At 44.2% G+C, this 27,282-nt stretch overlaps 1 protein-coding gene across 1 annotated transcript; it reads left to right on the top strand.

Annotated features, from left to right (window-relative positions):
• The first annotated feature begins 1,965 nt into the window (after positions 1 to 1,965).
• Positions 1,966 to 16,736, top strand: fmr1 (FMRP translational regulator 1). The gene is made up of 15 exons (XM_035649551.2): positions 1,966 to 2,593; positions 5,194 to 5,246; positions 5,351 to 5,444; positions 5,865 to 5,936; positions 6,475 to 6,623; positions 7,322 to 7,415; positions 7,612 to 7,728; positions 7,953 to 8,123; positions 8,272 to 8,350; positions 8,463 to 8,662; positions 9,126 to 9,212; positions 10,082 to 10,316; positions 10,653 to 10,853; positions 11,411 to 11,490; positions 12,038 to 16,736. Exons 1-15 carry the CDS (start codon positions 2,543 to 2,545, stop codon positions 12,230 to 12,232), a joined length of 1,878 nt encoding a protein of 625 aa, XP_035505444.2. The 5' UTR covers positions 1,966 to 2,542; the 3' UTR covers positions 12,233 to 16,736.
• Positions 16,737 to 27,282: the final 10,546 nt, after the last annotated feature.

The raw sequence follows: 27,282 nt of genomic DNA on the forward strand, positions 1-27,282 counted from the left end.
GATTGTGCAATAAATAAGTAAAAATGATCTGTTATCACTCAATTACTTACTTTCCATATCACATTGAGCTCTATCGCATCTTCGCTTTTCAAACTTTTGAAATCACCGAAAAATGTGTATTTCACACAGGCCTTAAGGTTAGGAATACAAATGTATGCAGTAGTGTTTGGGCTTGTGTTCCTCCTTTTCCCCGTACGTGTGTATTATTTGAGAATGTTTCCTTCTTTCTTTATTTCTTTTTAAAAAAAACATTACTTCCCTCTAACAGCAGTTTGGAGCTAGCTTGTGAGCATATTACATAGGATATATTAAATGTTCATATTAACCTCCTATCCTGGTTTTCATAACCTGTCAGTGCTTTTTTTATTATTAAAAAGTATAATAACATGATATTTATTAATGTCTGGAGATATAATCTCTCCCATACATGGATAAATCAGTGCTGTCACCTTAAGCACAATGTAACATTACGTTCATTTTTAATGAAGAAATGTTCAGTAACTATGACAAATCATCAAATCAAATCATGTATGAATCCCAAATAAAACTCATCCTCATGTTCTTTTGGTCCATCACTTGCTTGCGCATGTCTTTCCAACCTGAGCCTGACTTTGTGGCAGAAGGAGCTCCACTTGACTCAGAGCCTCATTCTTTGGAGACCAGTTCTCCGCTAAACTTTTTCTCTGAGCACTTAAACTTAATCCAGCTGTTGAGTTTATGTGGCCCCCGAAGCATTAACGTGATGGAGTTTTCAGTGACACGTCTGTTTTGGCCATACACTAACTGGTTTCCCGAGCAAAGGTTTTTACAGTCAGAGCCTGTTCGCTCTCCCACGCGGGAACTTCTGACTTTGCGTCTGTTTCTCCCGTTCTCTTGCTCTCCTTCTCTCGGCCCTGTATCTCATTTCAAACCTTCATGTGTCGCCGTGTTTCTGCTGCCCTCTCATTCTATTTCTGTCCTCATCTCCATGCAGTTGATCCCTCTAAGTCTTTCTATGCCTGTCTCATATCTCACTGTCAGTACTTCTGTTTTTCAGTGACCTCTCGTACTGTACTTTCCTTTTCTCCCTCCTTCTCTGCCTCCACATGAAATTTTGTCTGCATCCATCTCCCCCCCTCCTCTCTCTCTCTCTCTCTAAACATGTGGCTTGTGGCTGCTCCTAGACTTTGGTCGGAAAATGTAATTCACACGCAGATCATGTGCCCTTTAATGGATAGAGCGGATGAGTGCCGCTGAATGCTGCGAGTGCTGTAAATGATCGGAAAAGGTAAAACACAAGACGTCATATTTCATAAAAATGCTCCTTTTGATACTGACTGCTGGTGAAAGGGCCTTAAACTTTCAAAATAGCTCTGTCCCAGTAAATTTGAGATGTTATGATGAGTTATTAATGGCATGCCTGATGTGTTTTGAGGTATTTTGTCAATTGGGCAGGATGGTGTGTGTGTGTGTGTGTGTGCACGTGCGTGTGCGTGTGTGTGGTGGTGGGGGGCATACTTTGGAGTGGACGATGTGTTTGGCAAGTCATCTTTGAAGAGAAAGACATCGGATTGCAAACAGACCACCAGTGAGTTTAATATCAAAATGTTAAACAAAGTTTGAAAATGTGGGGTGGGGAAGTGTAGGGCAGTCTGAGTAAAAACATCACACTGTCCAATTATTAAAAAAATCCAAAAATTGACAATAATGGCCACAGATTCATACACAAAAAAAGGTGTTAATAATTAGATTAATGACTATATAGAATATATATGGATAATTAATAAACATGCATAAGCGTTCAAGTGTGTGTGTGCAAACAATATGTATCCAATTTATTTCATTTCAATACAATGTGTGAAATCAAATAGCAATATAAGTAAGTTAAATATAGCCAGACAACATATGGATGAGGATGCTATCGCCACTGCCGCAGGTGTTAAAAATCATGGGATATTTTGTAAAATAACACGTCGGTAAGTGAAAATGACGTTTCGTCCCGGGATAACGACAGTGCTCGCGTTGAGGACGGAGGGGATCCTGCGACGCGACAGTGTCGACGTTCTCCCGGATCACCTGTGGAGAGCAGTAACAGCCGCGGATGACGAGCGCGGCCTCGGCTCTCGGCAGAGGAAGAGAGTGGAGACGTCACGTGGGGAGACGCGACCAGCAATAGCCGCTCCGCCGCCGATCACACAACATTAACATCGCTAGCTACCACGAGCTAACCTGGCTAGCTGCGAGGGGGTCGCCTTCCGATTCGTCAATAGATTCGGAATTTGCGAGTCCGACGGGAAACAAAAGCCCCCCCCCGCCCCCCCCGGGCAACACAGACGGCACGAAACGGGACGCACGTTACGGCCACGGGCGTTTTCCTTTTTTTTTTTTTTATCGTGGCCGCGTCTCTCATCCAGCTGGCAGGCTATTTTTGGCTAGCTAGCGAAAGCCAGCGATAGCGGACTCCTGCCTTTTGGCTAGCGTCGGGCTAGCCAGCTAGCTTAGCTAGCTAGCTGCTAACGTCGCTAACGGTGGTTGGCTAGCTAGCTAGCTGCTAACTCGCGTCATGGACGAACTAGTCGTGGAAGTGAGGGGCACAAGCGGGGCCTTTTACAAGGTGAGCAGCTGCCCCCCCCCCCTTTTTATTATTATTATTATCGATCTTTGTCATTTCACTTCCTACGCCACGCTCGGACGTGCGGCTAGTGAACGTGAATATTGCCCCCGGCGGGCTTAGCTAGGATTGTTCGCTGGGTTTGTTTGTGTCCGCGGGCCTCATTGGGTTCTGTCCGGGCTGAAAATCTGTAAACAAAACTGACGTTGGGCTGCTGCTGCTCCCGCTGCTGCTGCTGCTGCTCCCGCTGCTGCTGCTGCAGCATCGGCGCTGCCCGATGAGTTAGTGGGTTATTGGTGACGATGTCGGCGCTGAACCAGTGCAGTTGTAGAAGTGTGTGGATGGTGTCGACATGCATCTGCCGTGTGATGGGGCAGCCGGCTGCCGGCACACAGGTGCCGACAGTCGGCAGCAGCCCTGGGTGTTGTTCTGGGGCACCTGCACGCCTTCCCCTTAGCGGGCACTTGGTTTGATTTCATCGAGCCAAGAGACAAGAGACAAGAAATGATAAGCAAGACATTTGTGTGGACTTGAAGGATTTTAAATGCAGCAGAGCAAGTGTGTCATGTTTCTATGGCTCTCACAGGTCTCGATCCCAGATACTCGGGCAGATATTGATTATGCATGGTGTTGATCCCGTGGCCTGTGTTTTGTCAGCGATGGAAGAAGTGCTTAGGTCTTTTAAAAAAAAATACACATGTTATTAGCATCAAGAATTGTTGCAGTGGGATGGAAAACCTTGTATTTCCGGTTTTTGGGGATTGTCATTCTTTAAGAACAAGTGTGGAAGAATGGGGGGGAAAAGTTCTACTTTATGTCCTACTTCTAAGATCTAATCTGGGAAAACTACTTAGAAGTGTAAAGGGAAGTCAGTGACGGTACCAATTTAAACTGCACAAGGCCACATCAATGCTGACTGTGCTCTTCTAGGCGGAACAGCTGATCGCCAGTAGCTCCAAAAGTTCCGGCTGGGGAGTGGGTGACACTGATTGCTCGCACCAATTGTCATCAATCTGGAGGTAAAAGCGTGTGCTGCTGCCCACTGCGAGGTGGGTGAATGCACCGTACTCGTAGGAAGTCTCCAGTCAGCCGCTCTACTCTCCTGCAAAAGCTTTGATTGCGCTCAACTCAGAAAGAGGAATTAGAGCGTCACCAAAGCATATTCCTGATTTAAAAAGACTCAATTTTGGAGTGAGAGGTGTCAACATCATCAGCGGTGGATGTACTTGTGTCTGGGCAAATTATTGTAGGGACACACACAGTGCTGCTGGCCTGCAGTTTGAATAGCATGAGTTATTATTCAAGTTCTCACAAAAGAAAAAAACCTTGACATTTGGCAGTAGATTATTTTCATCATATCCACAAAATTCCATGTGTACGTGAGATGTGTGCAGTTACACCAGACATCTTGGATCTGAGCTACCGTGGAGTAACCTAGTTTTAAAGGTTCCAGACGCATCAAGTCAGTTAGTTTATTTTTGGAGATGTCGATGACGTCCTTGAAACGATTTTTGTACAAGGCAAGCATAAAACTGTACATGTCATTGGCCAGATGTCTGCCTTAGATTGTGCGACTCTCATCATCACATGTGGAGATTAATCAGTGGTTTTAGCCGTGACTCCAGACAAAGTCACTCAACTTGATCAGAAAGAAAAAGGAAGAAAAAAATTCCCCAGTGTTCACGTCGAGCTGTGGGAGGCAGGGATGTGTTGCTCACAGAGCCATGCTGTAGTTCATTTGGTATGAAAGTAGACTTTGATGTCAGCCTGTTACAGAGATACATTTGGTACATGTTTTTTGTTTTTTTACTGGAGCCCAATATATCCCAGCTTATTGCAGATCACATCCTTTTTTTTTAAGGTTGTGTTTGTTTGACTAAGAAATTTGCAGTTGAGGAGTCTTTTAAAGATCAATGAGCTACTCGTCATTGCTAGAAATGACAGTTGCATCTTTCGCATCATATTAACATTCAACATACGATGTGGTAATTAATGAAAATGTTCAATAGCACAACTGCATTGTCGTCATTTCTGACAAGAGAAACTTCAGAGAATGACTCAGGAAAGGACTGGTCCAAAGAACAGTACACCTAGCAGCGAACTGCCAACACATGACTCAACGACATCTCGTGACACACTCCCTTGTCTTACCTGTTAGTTGAAAACAAAAGAATGCCGTTTCTCCCTTTTGAATCCTCTCCAAGCTCTGGCCACATGAATGTGGTTTCTAACGTCAGTACTTTGTTCCCTAAAACTTACTGTTCAAACAGTCATAAAACTGTAGCTGCTGTGTGTTCGGGAACAGTTACGGGTCAAGGAGGAGGTTGTGAAGCGTTCCCTGACTCTCTGAGGCGTTGCATGTCCTACTTGCAGCACTTGACAGACATGGACGCAGACAGAACCGAACCCGACTTAATCTGAAGCCTCCAAAAAGGAAACCATTCGCGCCGTTTGGTTGCTTACGTCTTTGGGCTAATGGTTTCCAAATTGCAGCCCTTTTACATGCTCGATGGCAGCGTGACGCTCCTGTTAATTATTTATACAGGTATGTCAAATCCTGGGTCTAAATAATGTCTGCTGTTCCCCCGCTGTGATTCTTGTAGGCCTTTGTGAAGGACGTTCATGATGGATCGGTCACTGTGGCATTTGAAAACAAGTGAGTAATGTGCATGGACAAAAATATTGTAAAATATTGTTAAAAAGCTATCTTTGCCAGTGATGGAATTCACACCTATGTTTGTACATGTCCCTCTGTCCTAGCTGGCAGCCGGAGCGTCAGATCCCTTTTCAGGATGTGCGATTTCCTCCACCGACGGGGTTCTGCAAGGAGATAAACGAGAGCGATGAGGTCGAGGTGGGGATAATTCAGAATTGTTTTAGGGAATTAACATGAACACTAAAGACAGTTGATTTTGAACAAAGTTGTTATAGTTAGAGAGCAAGAGAAGAAGGACCCCAAGAGGTATTTTAAGTTCACTGTTTATTTTGTGTCTGTATATTTTTTACACATAAAATACCTGTGGTTGATAAGAATCTGTACTTCAATTGTGATTTTCAAACACATTAAAAACATTATTGATGCTGTTTCTTGCAGCAGGTAGTCTCGTTTACTTTTGGTTTTATTCAACAAACATTAAAAAGGTCTTAAAATGTAATTCAAATGAAACGCCTTTCAGTTAATCTCTGCATTACACCTGTTCATTGACTTTGTTTCTGTGCCAGACTTTTTCTAATGGGTGGAACGTTTGTGAGAAATCTTTTTGTCCGTTATCAGGTATATTCCAGGGCCAATGACAAGGAGCCATGTGGATGGTGGCTGGCTAAGGTTCGCATGGTCAAAGGAGAGGTAAGGCTCAGCCTGTAGCATGGGGACACCTTCATTGGTCCATCTCTTGATAAACATTCATACTGTGCTGCTGCAGTGACGTTGTTTTCTACAAATGCAGCCTTGTTAATGTAGTACATGTTTTCTTTGAGTCCTAAATTGCTGATTAATTTAAGTGGCGTATGAAGTGTTTTGGAATTAACACTGCAAACATAAAACATGTTGGACTGAAGTGACTCAGTGTAGATAATAAGTATATGGTCATTCCTCTGGTGACTGATGTAATTTTTAAAATTTTAATTTAATTTTAGGCTAATTAGTCAGACATGTCTCTGCTCTGAGCTGTTCTTTTACTTCTGTTCCCCAATTTCATCTCTGGCCTGGTTTTACATTTTATCTCATCCCCTGCCTTTTTAAATATCTGCAGGTGTCTTCCTCTGTCTCTCTCTTACATTCTTTCCATAAAATTCTAATACCGTTATTTAAACTAATAGTTATATTTTAAGTACGATTTATCACTGATCACTCATAAACTGTTTTTGTCTGTCCGTGTCCCTAGTTCTACGTAATAGAGTACGCCGCGTGTGATGCCACGTTAAATGAGATTGTGACACTGGAGCGGTTACGGCCAGTCAACCCGAATAAACCAGCCACGAAAGCCACCTTCATCAAGATCAGACTGGACGTACCCGAGGATCTACGGCAGATGTAAGTTTGATGTAAAGACTGGGGACTAACACAAAGACTTGTGTTCACTGCGTGTATCGCCATTTTCAATTTCACAACATAGGTTAAGTCAAGGCATTTTGCATAGTAAGGTATAGACTTTATAATATTATAGAGCGAAAATCCACAGTTCCCACAATGAGCAAACGCTTAGCGACAGTGGAGAGATTAACAGAACGTGCTGATCTGTAGCCACATATAGGGGGTGAACAATGTCGGGTTGTTTATGAGCGGCACAGTGTCAATGCCAGTAGAGCAACAGCGTTATATGCCACTAATACAACACTAATATATGTTACAGCTATTTAAGAAAGTGTGGGACACATTGTTGTTGGTTTTTAATGTCTAAAACCTGCAATAGTCAAACCTTATAAACTTTATTTAAAAAAATGGCCATGATTGGGCTACATATGCACTTAATTATAATACTTTGTGAAAAGGCACAAGTCTGCGATGTATGTGCAAAGTCTGTGAGGTATGTAATGTATGATCTCACATGATTCTTGCTCTTTTTCGGTAATATCTTCATTGTTGAATGCACTTATAGTATACGTCGCTTTAGACATTAGCGGCTGTGAAATGAATGTAAGGTAAGGTATGGACACTCATGTCCCTGATTACTGAATTATTTCAGGTCATGAATTCACATGATATGAATCTGTGTAACTCTGTTTTGACAGGTGCTCCAAGGAATCGGCCCACAAAGACTTTAAGAAGGCTGTGGGAGGGTTCACCGTCACCTACGACTCAGAGAAAAAGCAGCTGGTCGTCTTGGTACATATAAATGACTTTTTTGGTTCGGTATTTGTCCTTCCATCCAAATCCATGTGACTGCGGTTCATGTGTATGACTTACAACAAATGATTCGTTGTAGGTCACTTACGTTGTGGCAATTTGTAGACAACACACCACACTAACGTATTCCACATTTAGATGTTTGTGTGAAACGGGTCTTGATTGTTTGTCACAGTCCGTGAACGAGGTCACAACCAAGCGGGCGAACATGATGAGCGACATGCACTTCAGGAGCCTCCGCACCAAACTGTCTCTCATGCAGCGGAATGAAGAGGCCAGCCGACAACTGGAGGTACACACACACACACACACACTAAAACTTCAAATGTATGTTTGTGTTCATGGACATTTAATTAGATATTTTAGTGGTTAAATATGATGATAGATCACTGTAAGCATTTTCTTCAAGTGTGGTATGATCCCTGTTTGCTCGGTTGTGCTAATGAATAATTTTTTGTGTGTGTGTGTGTGTGTGTGTGTGTGTCTGTGTGTATCTGTGTATGTGTGTTTCTGCAGAGTTCCCGACAGCTTGCGTCACGGTTTCATGAACAGTTTGTGGTCCGGGATGATCTGATGGGTCTTGCCATCGGGACTCACGGGGCCAACATCCAGCAAGCTCGCAAAGTCCCCGGAGTCACTAATATAGACCTGGACGAAGAGACGTGCACCTTTCACATATACGGAGAGGTAGGATTGACGAGATATGGACACTAGTACACAACTGAGTGTCGAGACATTTAAAAATGTCTTGTTATTTATATATTTATGTTAAATCTGAGTGAGGTAATGAAATGACACAAATGCAAAACATTTGCTTTGCGTTTTTTGGCCTAAGGACCACGAGGCAGTCCGCCTAGCAAGGGCTTTCCTGGAGTTCTCTGAAGACGTCATCAAAGTTCCCCGGAACTTAGTAGGTGAGAAAAATCACTCGACTGAGACGATGAGATCGTTCATGCGATAACTAGCCAGGCGATTAAACCTCCGAGTCCCAGCAGACTGCGATTGACGATGTTTTCCCCTGCACAGGGAAGGTGATTGGCAAGAATGGTAAACTGATCCAGGAGGTGGTTGATAAGTCCGGTGTGGTGCGGGTTCGGATTGAGCCTGAAAATGACAAAAAGCAGCAGCAGCAGCAGCAGCAGCAGCAGCAGCAGCAGCCGCCAGTGGCGGCGGCGGCGGCCGCAGCGGCCGCAGCAGCAGCAGCAGCAGCAGGAGGAGCAGACGAGGTCAGTGGGAAGGAAACTGTGACACATCACAACCTGGAGTTTCTTTTTTCTTTTTTTTGATGGATGATGATGATTGTTTACTAAGAGGTAGTATGAAGTTGTTTAGCAATAGGATCCCAATTCACCCTCTCTCTGGAAAAAATATGGAGTGAAAAATGAGATAAAGAAGAATTTGCAGATGCTACTGTGCAGACCTGGGTCATTTTTTATTAGATTCTTCCCCTAATGTTGTTAATGACTGTGGGGTTGTGAACCTTTTGTGGCTTCTGATAATAATAATACTTAGTAGTTATAAAATGTGCTAATGTGTGCAGTGTGCAGGGTTTGTCATCTAGCAGCCAAATTGCACAATGATTCTTAGTTTCAGGTGATGATATACTATATGTTGTATTCAATATCTGCCATTCAGACCTGACTCAACTGATAAATCTAAGTGAACTCTCACCCTCTCTCTCTCTCACAGGGACTGGTGCCATTTGTATTTGTGGGGACCAAGGAGAGCATCTCCAATGCCACAGTACTGCTGGACTACCATCTTAACTATCTGAAGGTTCGTCTGCACCCACCAGTCACAACATCTTCCATCAGGCCCTGCTCCAAATCAGAAGAAACAGCATAGTGCTTAAAATGACATTGTTATAACAATATTCACAGCATTTGTAGTAGTAGCAGTAGTAGTAGTGAGGAATGTAAGAATGTTTTTTAGCACCATTTCATTTAGCAAGAGGGTTAAACTTAAGAGTAAATAATTATCATCGCTACCCAAACTATTTGTTGTCACTCTTGACCTTCATGCGGAAATACATAATCATTCAAAAGCTTCACTTTTTTCTTTATTTCACGTACATATTTCTTCATGAACATCGTGATTTATTGTCTTTCAGCGCATGCTTTTGATTTTATAATCTTCACATTTCGGTTCTAAAGTTTTTGTTTGGTCTCCTTTTGTCGTTAATTTTGTGTTAAACACATCATTGTGCTGCACCCAAATGGCAAACCAGCTTTTATGCAACTTTAAAAATATGTTTGATAATTACATTGATACTATTTCTTTGAGATAAAGTGATTATAAGATAAAGATTATGTGTGAATAAATTGACGCTGTAATTCATGTATTTACATGCACGTCGGTGTACTGGGTTTTGGTTTCAACATTATATCCTGGTTTCACAAGCCTGGATAAGATCAGATGGAGGAGATTGTTGGTAAATCAAGCATTGCTGAGACAAAATGGGTTTGTGTTCAACAGTTGAGGTCGCAGGGAGGGATCAACCTGAATGATATGAGACTCATGTACTGTACACAAGAGGGTTGAACAAGCAGGTTTCTCTGTGGCCCATGAAGACACCATATTCCAAATGTGATCTAAACCAGGATAAATACTCTGGCTAACTCTTTTTTTTCTGTCCGCGTCCACAGGAGGTGGATCAGCTTCGTCTGGAGCGTCTCCAGATTGACGAGCAGCTGAGGCAGATCGGAGGGGGAGGTGGAGGGGGAGGAACGGGACCCCGAAACCTTAAAGACAAAACCTACGTGTTTGACAACGGCATGGGGCTGGGGATGGGCAGAGGAGCCGGAGGAGGGAAGCCCTACGCAGGAGGGGGAGGAAGAGGGGGACGTGGGCGAAGAGGAGGAGGCACAGCTTTCGCCTCAGGTACGACAAAATGACTACAAATGAGTCAATTGGTTAAAACTCGTTTTAACATCCGTTAAATACAGTGGAAAACTGAACAACCTGATGCTTCAGTGTAAAATACTCTTCTCAAGTGTTGTGTGCACAGTTTCCCCAAGGTAAATTAAGTTTTTAGATTTCTGACATTTGAGTGGAAAGTACATTGCAGCTGGTGTGAGATTCTTAATTGCTGAATGGAGCCCACCTCCCCCAGGCGACCACATTGTTAATAACTCAACAATTAATCAAAGGTTAATTCCACATTGTCTTTTCCAAGGCAGTTTTAATGAGGTACCACTCACACACTGTGTCCCCCAGGCACCAACTCGGAAGCGTCCAACGCTTCGGAGACCGAGTCCGACCACAGGGACGAGCTCAGCGACTGGTCGCTGGCCCCCGCCGAGGAGCTGATGACCGGGGGTGGGACCCTACCCAGACGGACAGATGGGAGGAAGAGACCGGGTGGCGGAGGGCTGAGGGGACGAGGGGGGAGAGGACGAGGAGGAGGAGGGTATAAAGGTCAGTAGCGATAACCACCTGCCGTTATTTGATCTGTTTATGGCAACGAGGATTGTCCTCAGCGGATGTGTCGGTGATACAGAGATGATTCAAACATTTCCAACGAAGAAAACAGATAAACTTTTTCTTAATCAGTTTTTTATTTTCCCGTTATCTTTCCACCATTTGACAGGAGCTAATTTTGAAGATAATGATTCCAGGGGAAGAGACAAAAAAAATTCCCCACGATAGAAGTAAATTAGTTTGGTGGATGGAAATAAATATGTTTGAGATGCATTTCATCAAATTGTAGCCTGAAGAATAGGCCCGGATCAAATAATGAGATCTCCGTGGACTCTCTCTCTTCTAATAAATTCTCATTATGAGTGTTTGCTTTTCCAGGACACCCACATTTATATTGAAAGCAAAATTTCCCCTGACATAAATCTAATTATGACGCTCATAAATTTAAACCCATCACTTTGGACATGCAGGGACACGTGAGGGTTTTCATTCACCCCATAATATCGGGCACAGGGATGGAACCTGTAAGTCAAATTTTTTTTGTCTTGGTTTAGGTGACGACATGCAGTGGGGCGAGCCGAGACCTCGTCATATCAGAGACCCCAAAACTAGAGCCCAGGAAGACAGCTTACAGGTAGCGCACACACACACACACACACACACACACACACACACACACACACACACCCTACAACTATCTTTGTTGTAGTGCTCTTAATCCTGAAATGCCTCGCAAATTCACTCTAAGAACAGAAAGCTTCACCTAATTATGTGATGCTTTTAAAAATTATATATTGAAAAAACAACCACTTGCAAGTATTTTTTTCACTGATCCCATCCGGGTTCACAACTGACTGTTTCTCTAAACCCCTCCCCCCAAAATCTGAATTGTCAAATAAAAGCAAATAATGCTGATCATCTGTCAATATTGTGGGCTGCTCCCAGTCTTCCCGCGGGAGGCTCCTCTCACGGTGGTAAAAGGAGAGACGAGAAAGATGCAATGTTTAGGACCATCAGTGTATATGCTAAGAATCTGATCTTGTTGTGAGAATATCCTGTTCCTTCATTTCCACGATTTCCAGCAAAACTTTCAAATTTTCAGTTCATCAGTAATAATCCCTCATCCGAGAATGTGCACTGTTGGACCAGACTCGACTCGTTTCCTTTTCTTCCCCCCACAGATCCGCGTGGACGGTAACAACGAGCGTAGCGTGCAGCACTCGTCTGGGGGTCGAGGAGGAGGAGGAGGGCCTTCCTCGTCCCAGGGCAGTGTTGGCGACGGCCCGGTCCGTCATCATCATCAGAGGTCCATCAGAGACCGAGGGATGAAGAAGGACAAACAGGACGCTCCCCCGCTGGTGAACGGAGTGTCGTAGATACACCACTGGAGGACCTTCTCATTTAGACGCGCACACACATACGTACATACTTACACAGACACACACACACACAGAGACACATTCAGAAACACACACAGGCATCTGGTCATAAACCATTTTAGGGTCTCCGTCTCTCTCTGTTTCTTTTCTTTCTCTGTCTCTGTCAAACACATGAATACACATATTTCATCAGTTTACCGTAGTGAAGTCGTAGACCTGAGGTCACCTGGTGTCTGCTGGTCTGCTCTGCTGAGGTCTGGTCTGCGAGGTTACTGGTCCAGGGCTCTTCTTGGCTGGTATTGTATCTTGCGTTCTTTTGTAGAGGGACGAATAAAAATAATCCTTACTTTGTTGTACAAAAAGAGGAGGGATTTGACTAAAGCTCATCTCTTACTACAGAGGCATTAACCCCAAACATTCCTCCCCATCAGTACCAAATATTTGTTATGGTTTGTTTTTGTCACTGGCCTTTTTCAAATTGCTCACAAGAAAAGAAAAAAATTACAGAAAAATGTGGAATTACTGCCATGTCAGAGGGCAGTGAAACGTGTGCACCTTCACTTCTTAGATTTGTTTGACTGAAACGGGGACATGTACAGGACTCTGCAGCACGGAGGAGGTGACCTCTCTGTTTTGTACAGTGCAGGTCGAAAAACCACTTTTTTCTCCAAAAGTCCAACAGATCAGTCACAAATTTATAATATAACCACATTGATTGAAAAAGTCCAAGTGTCTTTTAGGTATGCTTCCAGAGAGACTTGATAATGAACTAATGAATTATTAATTTACGAAGGACGGGGCAGATGTACCAAACTTCAGTCAGCAGTGAAGGATTTCCCAGTCTCATCATTTAAGTCATCCGTCTTTTTGTTTTCTTTGGCCTTCATAATGTGAAATCCCTTCGTTCTCCTCAACTATTCTGACCAAGCACGAATTCAAAAAAAGTACAATGCAGGACGTATCAATGGCGAAAAATAAATCTGAGGCACTTTGATCCAAACGAACAGTTAAAAAGCTTTAACTGAAGCGAAGGGAGACGGGAAAGTCTTCAGCAGGTGATTAACTGCTGTCCAACCCCCAAACACACCTACAGTAACAACAGTGAATAGCAAAGTCCATCACAAAAAATGCTGCAATAAAGGATCGTAAAATTCAACATGCGACGTCCAGAAACGCAGATAAAAACCAGTAGGTTCACAGTGTTATACGGTTATAGAATAAATAATAATAACTCCTCCTGACTAAAACCCTTGAGATATACAGAGGCCAAACTGTTGTGACCCATCAGGCTCTGGGCAACATGTCTGCCGTCAACAAAAGTCAGCATCTTTGCACCAGACTAATAAAAGCCTTTCCAACATCGACAATGGAATATTTTATGGAGAGGGCTTAGTCCACAACATATACATATTGATTTTATTGTTCTTTTCCCCCACTTACACCTAACAAAGCGGTCAGGAGCAGGATGCCAGTTAAATAAGTGCAGCAACAGACAAACGGGATTAAGGCAGCGACGTCATTAACGTAGAAAATCACGTCACCTGATCACGTGAGAGCTTTTCTTTAATTTATGAAAACCTTTGTATTTAACTTTTTTTGTTTCGCAGTAACTGTTTTTCGAGTATTAGCGTAGAGGGAACAAGTTATTGTGAGTAATGCCTTGATATAATTAAAAAAAACGTGGTTTAAGTTGAATTCTACATGCTTTTCCGACTTATTCTGAGCCCACCCGTCTGTCTTAATCTAAATTTATAGATATTCCATTGGCTACGTTTTGTAAATGGTAGGGTGCAAGGGAATCTTGCTTCTAAAAGACTTTTGTTTCCGGTACGACAAATTCCGGGGCACTGTAATCACAACGTGCAGTTCATCACTGTGACCCATCTACCATTCTACCATACGAGTCTTTTTAAATCATTTTTATTTTATAAATCTTTGTGCCTTGAATTTATGCTCCTCCATTTTTGTCAATTTGGCCCATTCTAAAAATAGCACCTGGCTTCCCCGGATAGATCAAAGCTTCTGTAATACAACTACCGTGTTATAGTTTTTTATGTTATCTCTGTTGGATGATTCATGCCACGACTCTGTATGAATGTCATAGAAGTCTTTTGGGGGAGAAGTAAATGGCATGAGATCACTTTGACAGATTCCCGCCAATGCGTTTTGTCCCAGACGATGTCACGGGGTGTTAGAGCTCTTTGACATAGACCCGAACAACAACTGGGCAATCGTCTCAACAAAGAGCTTAAAAGTGACTTTTCTTACCCGTGCAGGTTTCCAGACCTCAAATTAACATCAGACAAAGAGTATTGAGTTTGCGCTCTCATCTGACGTCATAAATATTCTGCATGGAAGGATCCTTGCTAACATTACCGCCCTTCAAAATAACTACAGTTTAGGTTACACAAAAGCCTTCACCGATCATTTACACTCTGTTCACCCAAATTGTATCCCAAATTCAACAACAATGACAACAATGGGCTAGCGTAGAAGGTATTTGTAGACTCGTGAATGCAAAGAAGATTCATGGTGACATTTGTTTGGGTATTTTTGGAAACCAAACTGTTGAAATGTGAGAAAGTCTCTGTAAAGCAAAAGCAAAAACAAACAAAAAAGTTAAGGTTTCTCTGTGTTTCCGCGGGGGCTTCTCGACGTTTCACGATGTACTACATCAAATTACTGTAATCCCTAAATAAATTTAGATCTCCCATTCCTGTAGCCGTGGAATTGTTCAGGAAGGATCTTGGATCTAGCTCACAAATTGAATTCAGCCTCCCTCATGGCGCTGCCCTTATAGGAATAGTTTGACATTCGGGGAAACATTTATTGCGTTATTCCATGAGAAGACGAAACAAAGAGCATGGCAAATAACAGAAGCCTGTCGTCTTTCATGCGTAAGAAAGGCCGTGAATGCTCAGAGAAACCTTAAATGTGCCTTTCAAATTGTGGCTAGTAATCACAACCTAGACTTGTAAATCAGGGATGATGAGAGACACCGACCAGATGGGTAAAGATGGCGATTTTCTAAGTGACGTGATTGATTCATTCACTCGATTCAACTCGTGCAACGAACTACGTCGTGTGTGTGTTTCATGCACTCAAATACGACCGGTGACAGGAGGTGACGCCTCAGAGCATTGTGGAGTTTCATTTTGATTTACCAACGCGTGGCTGATGAGCTTGTGAAAGTGAGGGCGATGGTCGGGGTGAAGGTGAATCAGCACCATCACAGAATATGAGTAAATCCATTGAGATACACATACTTGACGAACTTTACCAGGTCGCCCGCCGCTGACCTCTGGCGGCACACATAACCACATTGCACCTAAATGGTCGCAGTCTCCGCCTGCAGTGCTGACAATTTTTTGTGAGCTCCCTTCTAAACCCCAAGGGCGAGTTGCTCATTGTATAGGGAGACTTTGGCTCACCAGGAAACTGCCGTCTTTTACCACCTGGTCCCTTTTGAAACACTTATCGTGTTGTACCCTTGTACAGTCGACGGACATAAGCCTGTAGCTTATGACCTGGTTCAATTGATCTGCGAAATGGATTCAGTTGCTTTTGTCATGTTCTCGTCCTCCACTGGCTTCTTTGGAACCTTTGGCCCCGTTTGAAAGTTAGACCCCCCCCCCCCAACATGTAATCTTGAGATGCGAAAATGGTGCGACCCCAGTGTAACTATTCCCTCTCCGCTTCCCGGAAAGTAAATGAAGTAAGGACAGGAACTGAAAAAAAGGGTTTTCAGAGATTGAGCCAGGTCTTTTTCTATTTCAGAGATTAGCGAACCTTCCTAGTCTTGCGATGCATGCACATCTTTTAATATGGATTTTGGAGATATTCAGTAGCTTTGAACACAAAAAAAACAACAAAAAAAGACATACATCAGTTTAGTTTTTTTTAGTCAGTGTTTCTTTGTCTCTTTGTTCCTCGACATAAGACTGGCTGGAGTCGGGGAGCATCCGGTGATGACCAACGTCTTCTGACAAACCACCAGCTCAGAGTCAGGGGGCACATGGGAACATTTAATCTTTTAGAAAACGTCTCAAGAAACGGTTGAAACACGCGTAAGGAATCAAGAAACAGGCTTTTTTTCTTTCTTTTTTTCTGAAGTATTGTTGGTGTCAGTTTCTCTATCACTAATCTGTTCTGACTTCTGCTTTCACTCGTTTACACTGCAGCCATGTCGCATTTTTACCTAGTACGCATTTTCTGCAGTGCATCAGCAAACGGTTCAAGTGAACGTCGCCTCTATATTGTCAATAGAGAATCAACAGTATGGAGTTGCTTTGTATTGTTAAAAACAAAACTAAAAAAACATACGACAAAAGAAGGGAGGGTGTTATACTGTATATACTGATGTCATTATTTGTCTGAGAAAATATTTGTACAATTGATTCAAATGTGCACTTATCCTGATATCTTCTTTTTTTTTTGCTGTTTAATATCAGTTGAATGCTAGACCTCTTGATAATAAACTTAATGATGTGTGGAAAAAATAGCCGGGTTGAGTCACATGCAGCTGTCATTAATAATGAACTCGAAAATTATTGTTGTTAAAAAAATACGGTGACTTTAAGGTTTTTTTTTTACTCAACAGGGAAAATCTACCCTAAAACTGGATTTGTGAGTGAAAACCCCCACACGGGAAGGATGACTGACAAGCAAATGACTTCATTGTTGAATTTACATTTAGAGGCGCACAGTCATTTTAAATTGTAGTTTGTTTACTGGTAATGCATGAGATGAACAAGGTTGGCGTTTTGGGGTTAATTTGGGTTAGTTTCACCTTTTATAGAGAACAGCAGTTGTTAGGAGCAACAGGTCAAGATCATCTGACCTCGAGAACAGTAATAAAGAACAAGAAAAAACCAAAACCTACACTCAAGAGTCTGCTCAGTAGCTATTTTTGGTCTTTCAACCACATCTCATGATCTTCCTCTGTAGTCAAGTTGAGCAAATTGTCGTATTCAACCATCTGTTGGCTCGTGACCAACATTACTGTTCCAAGGTCACTGAGGATTGTGAGATCCAGTTAAAAGACCCTTAAAAAAAGACCGCAAGGGGTCTTGAGGCGTCATGTTTTTGGAAGGATTGTCATTCTTAACTTACCCCCCCCCAAGAAACAACAACAACAACAAAAGATATATATACAGTAGTTAGGAATAGATTGAGATTTTGAAAGTGACGTCAGTGTCAATCTGGAGACAATAAGCGTACAGGCTGGAAGCAAAAGGAAAACGACCTTCCTCTCTCCAGACTCAGACAGACGCCCCTACCAGCAACGCTTGAGCCAATTAACATGTTTTACTGTTAAGTCTTCAAGGTTCATCTCGAACACCAACAGCAGCAATGTGAATCCAGTAGTTCCGTGCCGGAAAAACCACGACGTGTCCCTTTTTACATTTGTGGTAGGAGCATTTTTGAACTTTGGAGTTAGGCCAACCGTTTCGAGTCTTTAAACAGAGCTAAGCTAAGCATCTCTCCTCGGTATTCACGGACATGAGCCGACTCGTGCTATGTAGTTTCCAAAATGTAACCCTTCCATAAAGCTTTTGATGAAAGCGCGCCACCAATTCAAAATGTACCACATGGTGGCTTTTGGCAAAAAGATTGCCCCGTACAGTAACAGTAAGTAACCCATGTCGATAATGTGTTAGGGTGGATTTTCCCTGTTCCTTTTTTTTAAAAAAGCAAATAAAACACGCCTTGTACATTGGTCGATGATTGTCAGCCTTCATATAGTGGGACCCAAATGATTTTAATCCAGCTCCCTTTTTTTTCCTGTCACTATGGCGACGACAAGTGTTTAGAATCGTATTAATTTGTACTCTTTCTTTCTTTCTTTCTTTCTTTGTTTTTTGCCGTTGCAAAAATATCCTCAAGGTAATAAGTTGCTGGTGGTGAGACTTGTCTCCCTCGGGCCAGTTCCGCTTGTTCTGACTGAAAGAGCCACATGCAAGTTTGGATGCAGACGATCGGGGCTCCGGACTCCACGAAGCTCCCGCCGTCACGTCCGCCCCGTTGTGGCGCGACAGTGTCGATGAATCTCTGCGTCTGTGGCTCCACTGCGAGTTGCTGGTCGGTGTATTTTATTGTGCCTCCACACACCAGCTTTAGAGCGTTCCTTGGACTCTTTTTTACTGCTGATATTCAACCAACAAAAGCAGCTTACTGGGATTTTGGGGGGTTTGACTACTTGAGGCTTTACCAACAAACTGTTGTGCGAGGTCAAGGCTTTGGACTTGTATGGTGGATGTAAATTTTAAAAAAAACTAAACAGACGAGGAGGGACTGGTGTACGCAAGAATCGGTGCTAAGGTAGTATTTCTACGTCGGACCTTTTAATTAGGAGGCCTCCTACAAGGTCTTAACGCCATCTAATCTCGCTGTTCTCCCATCGCCCGCAGTGGGAACATGAAATGTAACCAGAGCAAAGTGGAGATCATGCAGCGCCTCGGCCTGGTATCTGGCCCGTGAAAAAGTGGCCGTCTTAGATGGTTCAATGGGATACATTTCGACAGAAGTAGGTTTGTGAACCATTTGGGATTCCAAACGAGGTTTAAGACGAGGAGCAGCGCGAATGCGTGTTTCCTCCCAGGATCAATCTGTGTACATTGTGATTCAACCTGGCAATGTGAGCGGTCATATTGGGTAACTTGTAGAAATGGCTCACGGTGGTGCCAAACGGCACGACCGCTGGTTTGCAGAGCCACCTTTTCTCAAGATGCAACACTACCTTGTTTTTGTTTTTCTGTTGGTGTGACATTGCCCTCGACAGCACTATAACACGTCATGTAGATAAAATAGAATGACATCACCAGAGTAATGCTTCTATAAATCAGCGAATTACTGTTTTTTCAAATGTTTACTATGTATTCTACACATAGAGAGATTGATTTAAGATTGTTTTCATAAAACTTGTTCCAGTTGTATTGTGTGCTGTCGACGGGTCCGTTAGAGATTTGTCCCAATCAGATATTTTTGTCAGATCTGTCTATAGCGTCGCCATAGAAAACAGACTGTTGAAGTAACTTTTGGCTGGAATACGTTTTAACTGGGGCTTTGTGGTTTACAGAGAATTGGCAGCTGTTCACATAACGAAAAACTTTTATGTCAGTTGGAAAAAGGAATGATAGTTGTGGGGTTTTCCTCATGAAATATTTGTGTGTTGAAGGTTTTTGCTTTCCTGCAATCTACTGTTGTCTTTAAAGGTGCACTGTTCTAATGCTCTTTTGTACAGTACTTTCCTTTTTTTATTACCCGTCATCCAATGGGCTGCAGAAAAGAGGAATGGTCAATGAACTAATCTGCCTTTGGACGTGATTAATGTTCATTCTTCATCAGCCCTGTGGGATGTTCAAATCTGAATGAGGCTGAATCAATCTTGTCTCTTAAAGCTTAAACACTAAGTTGTGTTACTGAGTTATGAGGTGACCGAAGTACAAGCCCCGACCTCATTCACAAACCTTGATTTGGACTCCATGTCCCAATGAGATGATTTTTTGAACAAGAAGAAATGCTGCATGAATCCCTAAAAATATGACGATAATACATTAAGCACAAGAATTTTGACTTGTGGATTTCCCACTTTAGTTAAGAAAACCTTTGATTATAATAAGTGTGATACAGTCGCCATTAAGCCCCACCCCAAACTAAGCATTACGTCATGTTGGGATGGCAGCATGGTTGGTATGGGGCCAGTGGAGATGAGATGACCAATCTTTGTTTTTTGTTTGACTGCCTGAAAGTGAAGACAGATAATATGTAGATAATTTAAACCAGGGTAGTCCCCCCCCCAACACACTTCCCCATAAAAAAACAACCCTGTATACCCTGTGTGCACTTACCCCCCCTTTTTTTTGTATATACTACTAGCATTTACGCTGTTTGGGTTTACATGTCTGGTTATAATGCAATATATTTTGTATGCAAGCAGTTTCAATAAATAAATAAATAGATAAAGGTTGCTCTTCCTCCGTTAGCTCCAGCTGATCTCTGGATTTTCTTCGTTTCGGGGGATGCTTACTTTGTGGAGATGACACAAAGCTAAAGTAAAATAAGACGCTTTTACAAACAACGCATAGTGATTGTATCTGCCTTTTACCCCTCAGGGCTGATGGGACAGGGCAGAGCGAGTGCCAGAGGTTCTGTCATCTTCAGAACTGCGTCTCACGAGGTAATTTCATAGCTTTTAAAAATTAAAAGTAAGCATTATTTAAATGTGGCAGCCCCTGTCCCAAAGTAAAGCTGTCACAGGGCTTTAGTTATTTGCGAAGATAAGGAACATAAAAAAAGTTTTCTTTTAGATAGCCTGCTGCTGTAACACACAAATAAAAACAACAGTGATCATGTGACCCGAGGCATAACGAGGATTATTATCTCTGACCTATGTAATCACGCCTTGTAAAAGTATTATATTACTTTCCCATTACACAGTCATTTGAACTGTAGTTACTATAAAAAAATATTGAATGGTGCAGCTTTAACGTTTAAATAGACGAGCACATTAAACGGCTGGTTGTTCTTTAACAGTGCAGTGCATTTGCTGAATCTTTTTCTTTCTTTCTTTGTAGCATCAGTGGCGACCTCAGGTTTTCTAACCGTACCCCTCCGCGGTCACTTCAGTGGCGCAGCCCCTTCACCTTTCATTACAACTCTGCGCGATAGAGAATTTTTTGCGTTGACGCCAATCGGTTTGTTCGGTGCATTAGTGAAAAGACTACACGAGGACACTCAGAGATCATTATATACACGAGGCTCCCTCCATCAAACACAGTGGCAATCAGGTGCCAAGGCCAAACTGCTCTGCTCCCCTAATGCGACGTCTGTGATCGGATGAGGGAGAGTTCCTTGGAGGGGATGGAATAATAAGTGTGCTAAATGGCCAGATACTAAAAGACACGAGGCACAAGGAGGACACCTCCGTCCTCTTTATGGGCAAATGTTTTCAAATGACATCGCTGAAAACGACTTAGGGAAATCCAGTTACAAAGTCATTGCTGCTTATTGCTGCAGACAAATTCATTATTACTGTATTACATGAATATGATCGCTGATTTACTTAAAGGTGACATATTATGCAAAAGAAAAAAACTTTTTCAGTGTGGAGCATACCAACCCACAAACTGTGAAAAAAGACCACCCTGTTTTTTGTGTGTGAGCTGGCTAAACCCTACAGTCTGGTTCAGATTTCTCTCCCACTGTGATGTCACAGTTGGACTCTTTTGAGGTAACCCCGCCTGCGTTCTGAGAATCTCCACTTTTCTGGTGAAGGGGCGTGGCATTTCCTACACATTTTGAAAGCGGTTGACCAATCACAACAGACTGGGCCAGCTGGCCAATCAGAGCCGACTGGGGTTTATCAGGAGGCGGGGTTAAACAAAATCCAGGTGTATAAGACAGGGGGGTGAAAAGAGGAGCAGCAGGAATGGGCAGTATGAGAAAACTGATGCCTTTTCTGAACATTAGAGCATGTAAACCTTCTCAAGTGGTATCCCAAATTAAAAGTACGAACCTGAATATGAGCATAATATGTCACCTTTAATAATCTATGACATGATAGAACCAGGAGGTCGACTCTGACATTGCTGAGAGCAATGAACTTATCATCTCTGATGCCTTATCAAAAGGCGTCTTTGATAAGGTCTTATTGATTTGCATCTTGTATCAGTGAAACAAAGCTGAACCACAAAATCCAATGTAAAACCAAAGTGAGTTAAAAGAGGGTATTAACTGCACAGAGCTGCAGAGTCGTTGGGGGTGATCATTCTCTGTCCAAGAATGAAAGTGACCACGTTCATATTGTCATGGTTGGGTCCATGGTTTCATGCTGTTGATGCCAAATTCTGAGCCTGCCATCTGCAGGTTGCGTTCTTCGGTTCAACTGCCCCGTGTTGGTGAGCCAGCGGCTGACGATGTGGAACCTGATGTGGTCTCTGCTGTTGTGACTCATCCACCTCAAGGTTTGGACGTGTTGTTCATTCGCAGACGCTTTCCTGCTCTCTACATTAGTAAAAAGCTCCAACCAGTCTGACATTCCCCCCAATGACTTCTCATCAACAACTTTTTTTCCCTCCACAGAACTACAGCATTCTTTTTTGTTTCTTCTTTTTGTAATTTGTGTCATAACATAAATTGAAAAAAAATGGCCGAATACATTGGCTGAGAGACTAAACTCTGTACTTCAAAAAATAGGGGAGGTTCTGTATTTTTTGGCATCGTCTAATACCCTGGGAATACAGAAATAAACATGAAGACAATAATATTCTCTTCAGCGCGATACTCTAAGCAAACCTCATTTAACCATAGTGAAGTACTTGTGAAGGGTTGGGGGTTCAGTTGGTGGCGGTAGGGGGGCCACAGAGACTGCTTATGTATAGGGCCCAGAATTTGGTGCTTACACCCCTGGGTGTTCTTAGCGAATGTTTGGTGAGTGTATTTTACAAAATAAATATTGTTAGCAACTTCTTAGCCAAGACCTTTTACTTGGGTGAGTAAAAGTAGAAAAGAGTTTTTATGTGGCCAAGTAAAAAAATCTATGACATGCAAACTGATATGACAAATATAAATATATATATACTCCTGTCCTCTTGATGTTTACTTTATTTATTTCAACAGGCTTCCTTCCTGTAAAAGGTAGAAGACACGGAGCGCTTACAAGAAAAAGATACACAGCAAAAAAAGATTATTCCAAAATGTGTGATGAAAAATAAGCCTCATCTTACAAGGACTTTTCATGGTGCAGTACGTATATTTAACCACACGGGGGAGCTGTGGTATTGTCCCCCGTTCACTGGAGGAGAAAGTCTGGGCCCATGTTGAAAATTCATGACATGCACTTCTCAAGTTGTGCAAGAGACACAGTGAGTACAACGAGGTCGAAGGGGGGGGGGGGGGGGGTCTTTCTGGTCGTCCCTTAGTGTCTGTGTCTAACTCTGTCTCACTATCTGTGTCTCACTGTCTGTGTCTCACTCTGTGTGTCTCACTGTCTGTGTCTCACTCTCTCTGTCTCACTGTCTGTGTCTCACTTTCTCTGTCTCACTGTCTGTCTCACTCTCTGTGTCTCACTGTCTGTGTCTCACTCTCTCTGTCTCACTGTCTGTGTCTCACTCTCTGTCTCACTGTCTGTGTCTCACTTTCTCTGTCTCACTGTCTGTGTCTCAGTCTCTGTGTCTCACTGTCTGTGTCTCACTGCCTGTGTCTAACTCTCTGTCTCACTCTCTGTGTCTCACTGTCTGTGTCTCACTCTCTCTGTCTCACTGTCTGTGTCTCACTCTCTGTCTCACTGTCTGTGTCTCAGTCTCTGTGTCTCACTCTCTGTCTCACTGTCTGTGTCTAACTCTCTGTCTCACTCTCTGTGTCTCAGTCTCTGTGTCTCACTGTCTGTGTCTCACTGCCTGTGTCTAACTCTCTGTCTCACTCTCTGTGTCTCACTGTCTGTGTCTCACTCTCTCTGTCTCACTGTCTGTGTCTCACTCTCTGTCTCACTGTCTGTGTCTCACTTTCTCTGTCTCACTGTCTGTGTCTCACTGCCTGTGTCTAACTCTCTGTCTCACTCTCTGTGTCTCACTCTTTGTGTCTCACTCTCTCTGCCTCACTCTCTCTGTCTCACTCTCTTTGTCTCACTCTCTGTGTCTCACTGTCTGCGTCTCACTCTTTGTGTCTCACTCTCTCTGTCTCACTCTGTGTGTCTCACTCTCTGTCTCACTCTCTGTGTCCCACTCTCTGTGTCTCACTCTCTGTGTCTCACTCTCTATGTCTCACTCTCTGTGTCTCACTCTCTCTGTCTCACTGTCTGTGTCTCAGTCTCTGTCTCACTCTGTGTGTCTCACTGTCTGTCTCACTCTGTGTGTCTCACTCTCTCTGTCTCACTCTGTGTGTCTCACTGTCTGTCTCACTCTGTGTGTCTCACTCTCTGTCTCACTGTCTGTCTCACTCTTTGTGTCTCACTGTCTGTGTCTCACTCTCTGTCTCACTCTGTGTGTCCCACTCTCTGTGCCTCACTGTCTGTGTCTCACTCTCTGTCTCACTGTCTGTGTCTCACTCTCTGTCTCACTCTCTGTCTCACTGTCTGTGTCCCACTCTCTGTGTCACAGTTCAAATATAAACCACTGGCGCATATGTGGCTTTAGTTAACATGACTGACGAAGACACTGAGACAAAAATGACACCTCCGAACAAACAGCTGTACACTCCGGTCGCAGTAAGGACACTGGAATGAGTTGGAGATTCATCCGTGTGAGTATCTCGCTGTACATTTGCCCTTAAATATGTTTTATGTTAATCTATCTCCCTCTCTTCTTATCATTTGATTCTCCATCAACTCAAAACTAGAATTGCTTTTATGGATACAGCTACGTACATCTTTTCTATCCTTCCCTCTCTCTCTCTCTCTCTCTCTCTCTCTCTCTCTCCAGTCATTCTTTGTCTCTGTGTCTGACCTAGTTTTGGACAAGCTTTCTTACACACACACACACACACACACACACACATACAGAGAAAAAAGAAAAAAGAAAAAATCTGTTCCTGCAGGTGCTTAAAATCCTTGAAAATTGGTTGAATTTCGATCTCGTGTTTTTAAGGTCTGGAGATGTCTGGAATTTTAATTTGTGAGGTTGGAATGGCTGGAATTGATCAAGGTCATGAAACAGCACTTTCAGACAATTTTACTTATGGCCGGCAGTCTCCTCTCCTCTGTCCTCCCCTCTCCCGTCCTCTCCTCTCCTCCTCCCCTCCTCCACTCCTCTCCCCCCCTCTCCTCTCCTCTCCTCTGTCCTCTCCTCATCTGTCCTCTCCTCATCTCTCCTCTCCCCTCCTCTCCTCTCTCCTCCCCTCCTCTCCTCTGTCCTCTCCTCATCTGTCCTCTCCTCATCTCTACTCTCTCCTCTCCTCCTCTCTCCTCTCCCCTCCTCTCCTCCCGTCCTCTGTCCTCTGTCCTCTGTCCTCTCCCCTCCTCTCCTCTCCTCTGTCCTCTGTCCTCTGTCCTCTGTCCTCTCCTCTTCCTCTCCCCTCTCCCCTCCTCTCCTCTCCTCTCCTCTTCCTCTCCCCTCTCCCCTCCTCTCCTCTCCTCTCCTCTTCCTCTCCCCTCTCCCCTCCTCTCCTCTCCTCTCCTCTGTCCTCTCCTCATCTGTCCTCTCCTCATCTCTCCTCTCCCCTCCTCTCCTCTCTCCTCCCCTCCTCTCCTCTGTCCTCTCCTCATCTGTCCTCTCCTCATCTCTACTCTCCCCTCCACTCCTCTCCCCCCCTCTCCTCTCCTCTCCTCTGTCCTCTCCTCATCTGTCCTCTCCTCATCTCTCCTCTCCCCTCCTCTCCTCTCTCCTCCCCTCCTCTCCTCTGTCCTCTCCTCATCTGTCCTCTCCTCATCTCTACTCTCTCCTCTCCTCCTCTCTCCTCTCCCCTCCTCTCCTCCCGTCCTCTGTCCTCTGTCCTCTGTCCTCTGTCCTCTCCTCTCCTCTTCCTCTCCCCTCTCCCCTCCTCTCCTCTCCTCTCCTCTTCCTCTCCCCTCTCCCCTCCTCTCCTCTCCTCTTCCTCTCCTCCTCTCCCCTCTCCCCCCCTCTCGTCCTCCCCTCTCCCGTCCTCTCCTCTCCCCTCCTCCACTCCTCTCCTCCCCTCTCCCCCCCTCTCCTCTCCTCCTCTCCTCCTCCCCTCCTCTCCTCTGTCCTCTGTCCTCTGTCCTCTGTCCTCTCCTCTCCTCTTCCTCTCCCCTCTCCCCTCCTCTCCTCTCCTCTCCTCTTCCTCTCCCCTCTCCCCTCCTCTCCTCTCCTCTCCTCTTCCTCTCCCCTCTCCCCTCCTCTCCTCTCCTCTTCCTCTCCTCCTCTCCCCTCTCCTCCTCTCCTCTCCTCTCCTCTCCTCTCCCCTCCTCCACTCCTCTCCTCCCCTCTCCCCCCCTCTCCTCTCCTCCTCTCCTCCTCCCCTCCTCTCCTCTCCTCCTCTCCCCTCTCCTCCTCTCCTCCTCCCCTCCTCTCCTCCCCTCTCCCCCCCCTCCTCTCCTCCTCCACTCCTCTCCTCCCCCCCTCCCCCCCCTCTCCTCTCCTCCTCCCCTCCCCTCCCCTCCTCTCCTCTCCTCCTCCCCCCCTCTCTATCCGAGGCTGCTGTTTGTACTTGCACAGTGTGATGGAGAGTAGTGCTGGCATGTTGCCCCAGACCAGACCAAAATACTCACGCACACATTTGCACACACATACAAACACAGTGACACACCATCCAAAACAAAGACAGACACACACACACACGCACACACACGCACAGCCTGCAGTACATCTTCCAATATTATGTCCGATACATTCGGAGTCCTCGTGTTCTCTCATCACGGGGGAAAAAACAACCTGGCTTCTTTTTTTTGGGGGGGGGGGGGGCTTGTTAAAGGAGAGGACAGTGATGTCATAAAGGGGCCACAGTTACAGCCACTGCTACTGCTACTGCACACGCCTGAGTGAGAAGTTCCAACCATCTGGTCAATCATTATTCATAGCAAGGCGTAAACAGTAAAACGTGCCGCCGGGCATGTGTTGTGTTGTGTTGCAGCGGGTGCGTGATAGCGGACGAGGATGGCGCGGCTGCTAAACTGTTCTTATTAACACGCCTGTGCATGAGACCATCTGACGCAAAGGTGAGGTGGTCGGACAAAGACACCAGAGCGGGCGACGGGTGCGGGTTTGCGGAGGGGTTCCGGGACCAGGGAAGGAGTAGGCTGCGCAGTGGCGTAGTATTTTTAGGGACATTTGTGAGCACTCGCTGCTTCTCTGCCTCTCTGCATAACCTCATTTCACCGAGGCTGCACAAGGGCAACCTTGCACTCGAGGCCCCAAATCACTGGATTGTGTGCAAACTTAGCAAAACTGCAATGGGACCATCTAAACGAGAGAAGAAAAAAAAAGGCACACAATGACACGACCAGTCGTTGCTTTACGCAAATACATTCACACAAGTCAAAAGATAATGTCGATCCGGAGTTCTCTCTCTCTCTCTCTCTCTCTCTCTGCTGTGGAGGAGGCTGACGTTTTGGAGGATACAGAGGAGTTGTTGTGTGCACATCCAGTCCTATA

This window comes from Scophthalmus maximus, chromosome 9, assembly GCF_022379125.1.
Source record: "Scophthalmus maximus strain ysfricsl-2021 chromosome 9, ASM2237912v1, whole genome shotgun sequence".
Lineage (NCBI taxonomy): Eukaryota > Metazoa > Chordata > Actinopteri > Pleuronectiformes > Scophthalmidae > Scophthalmus > Scophthalmus maximus.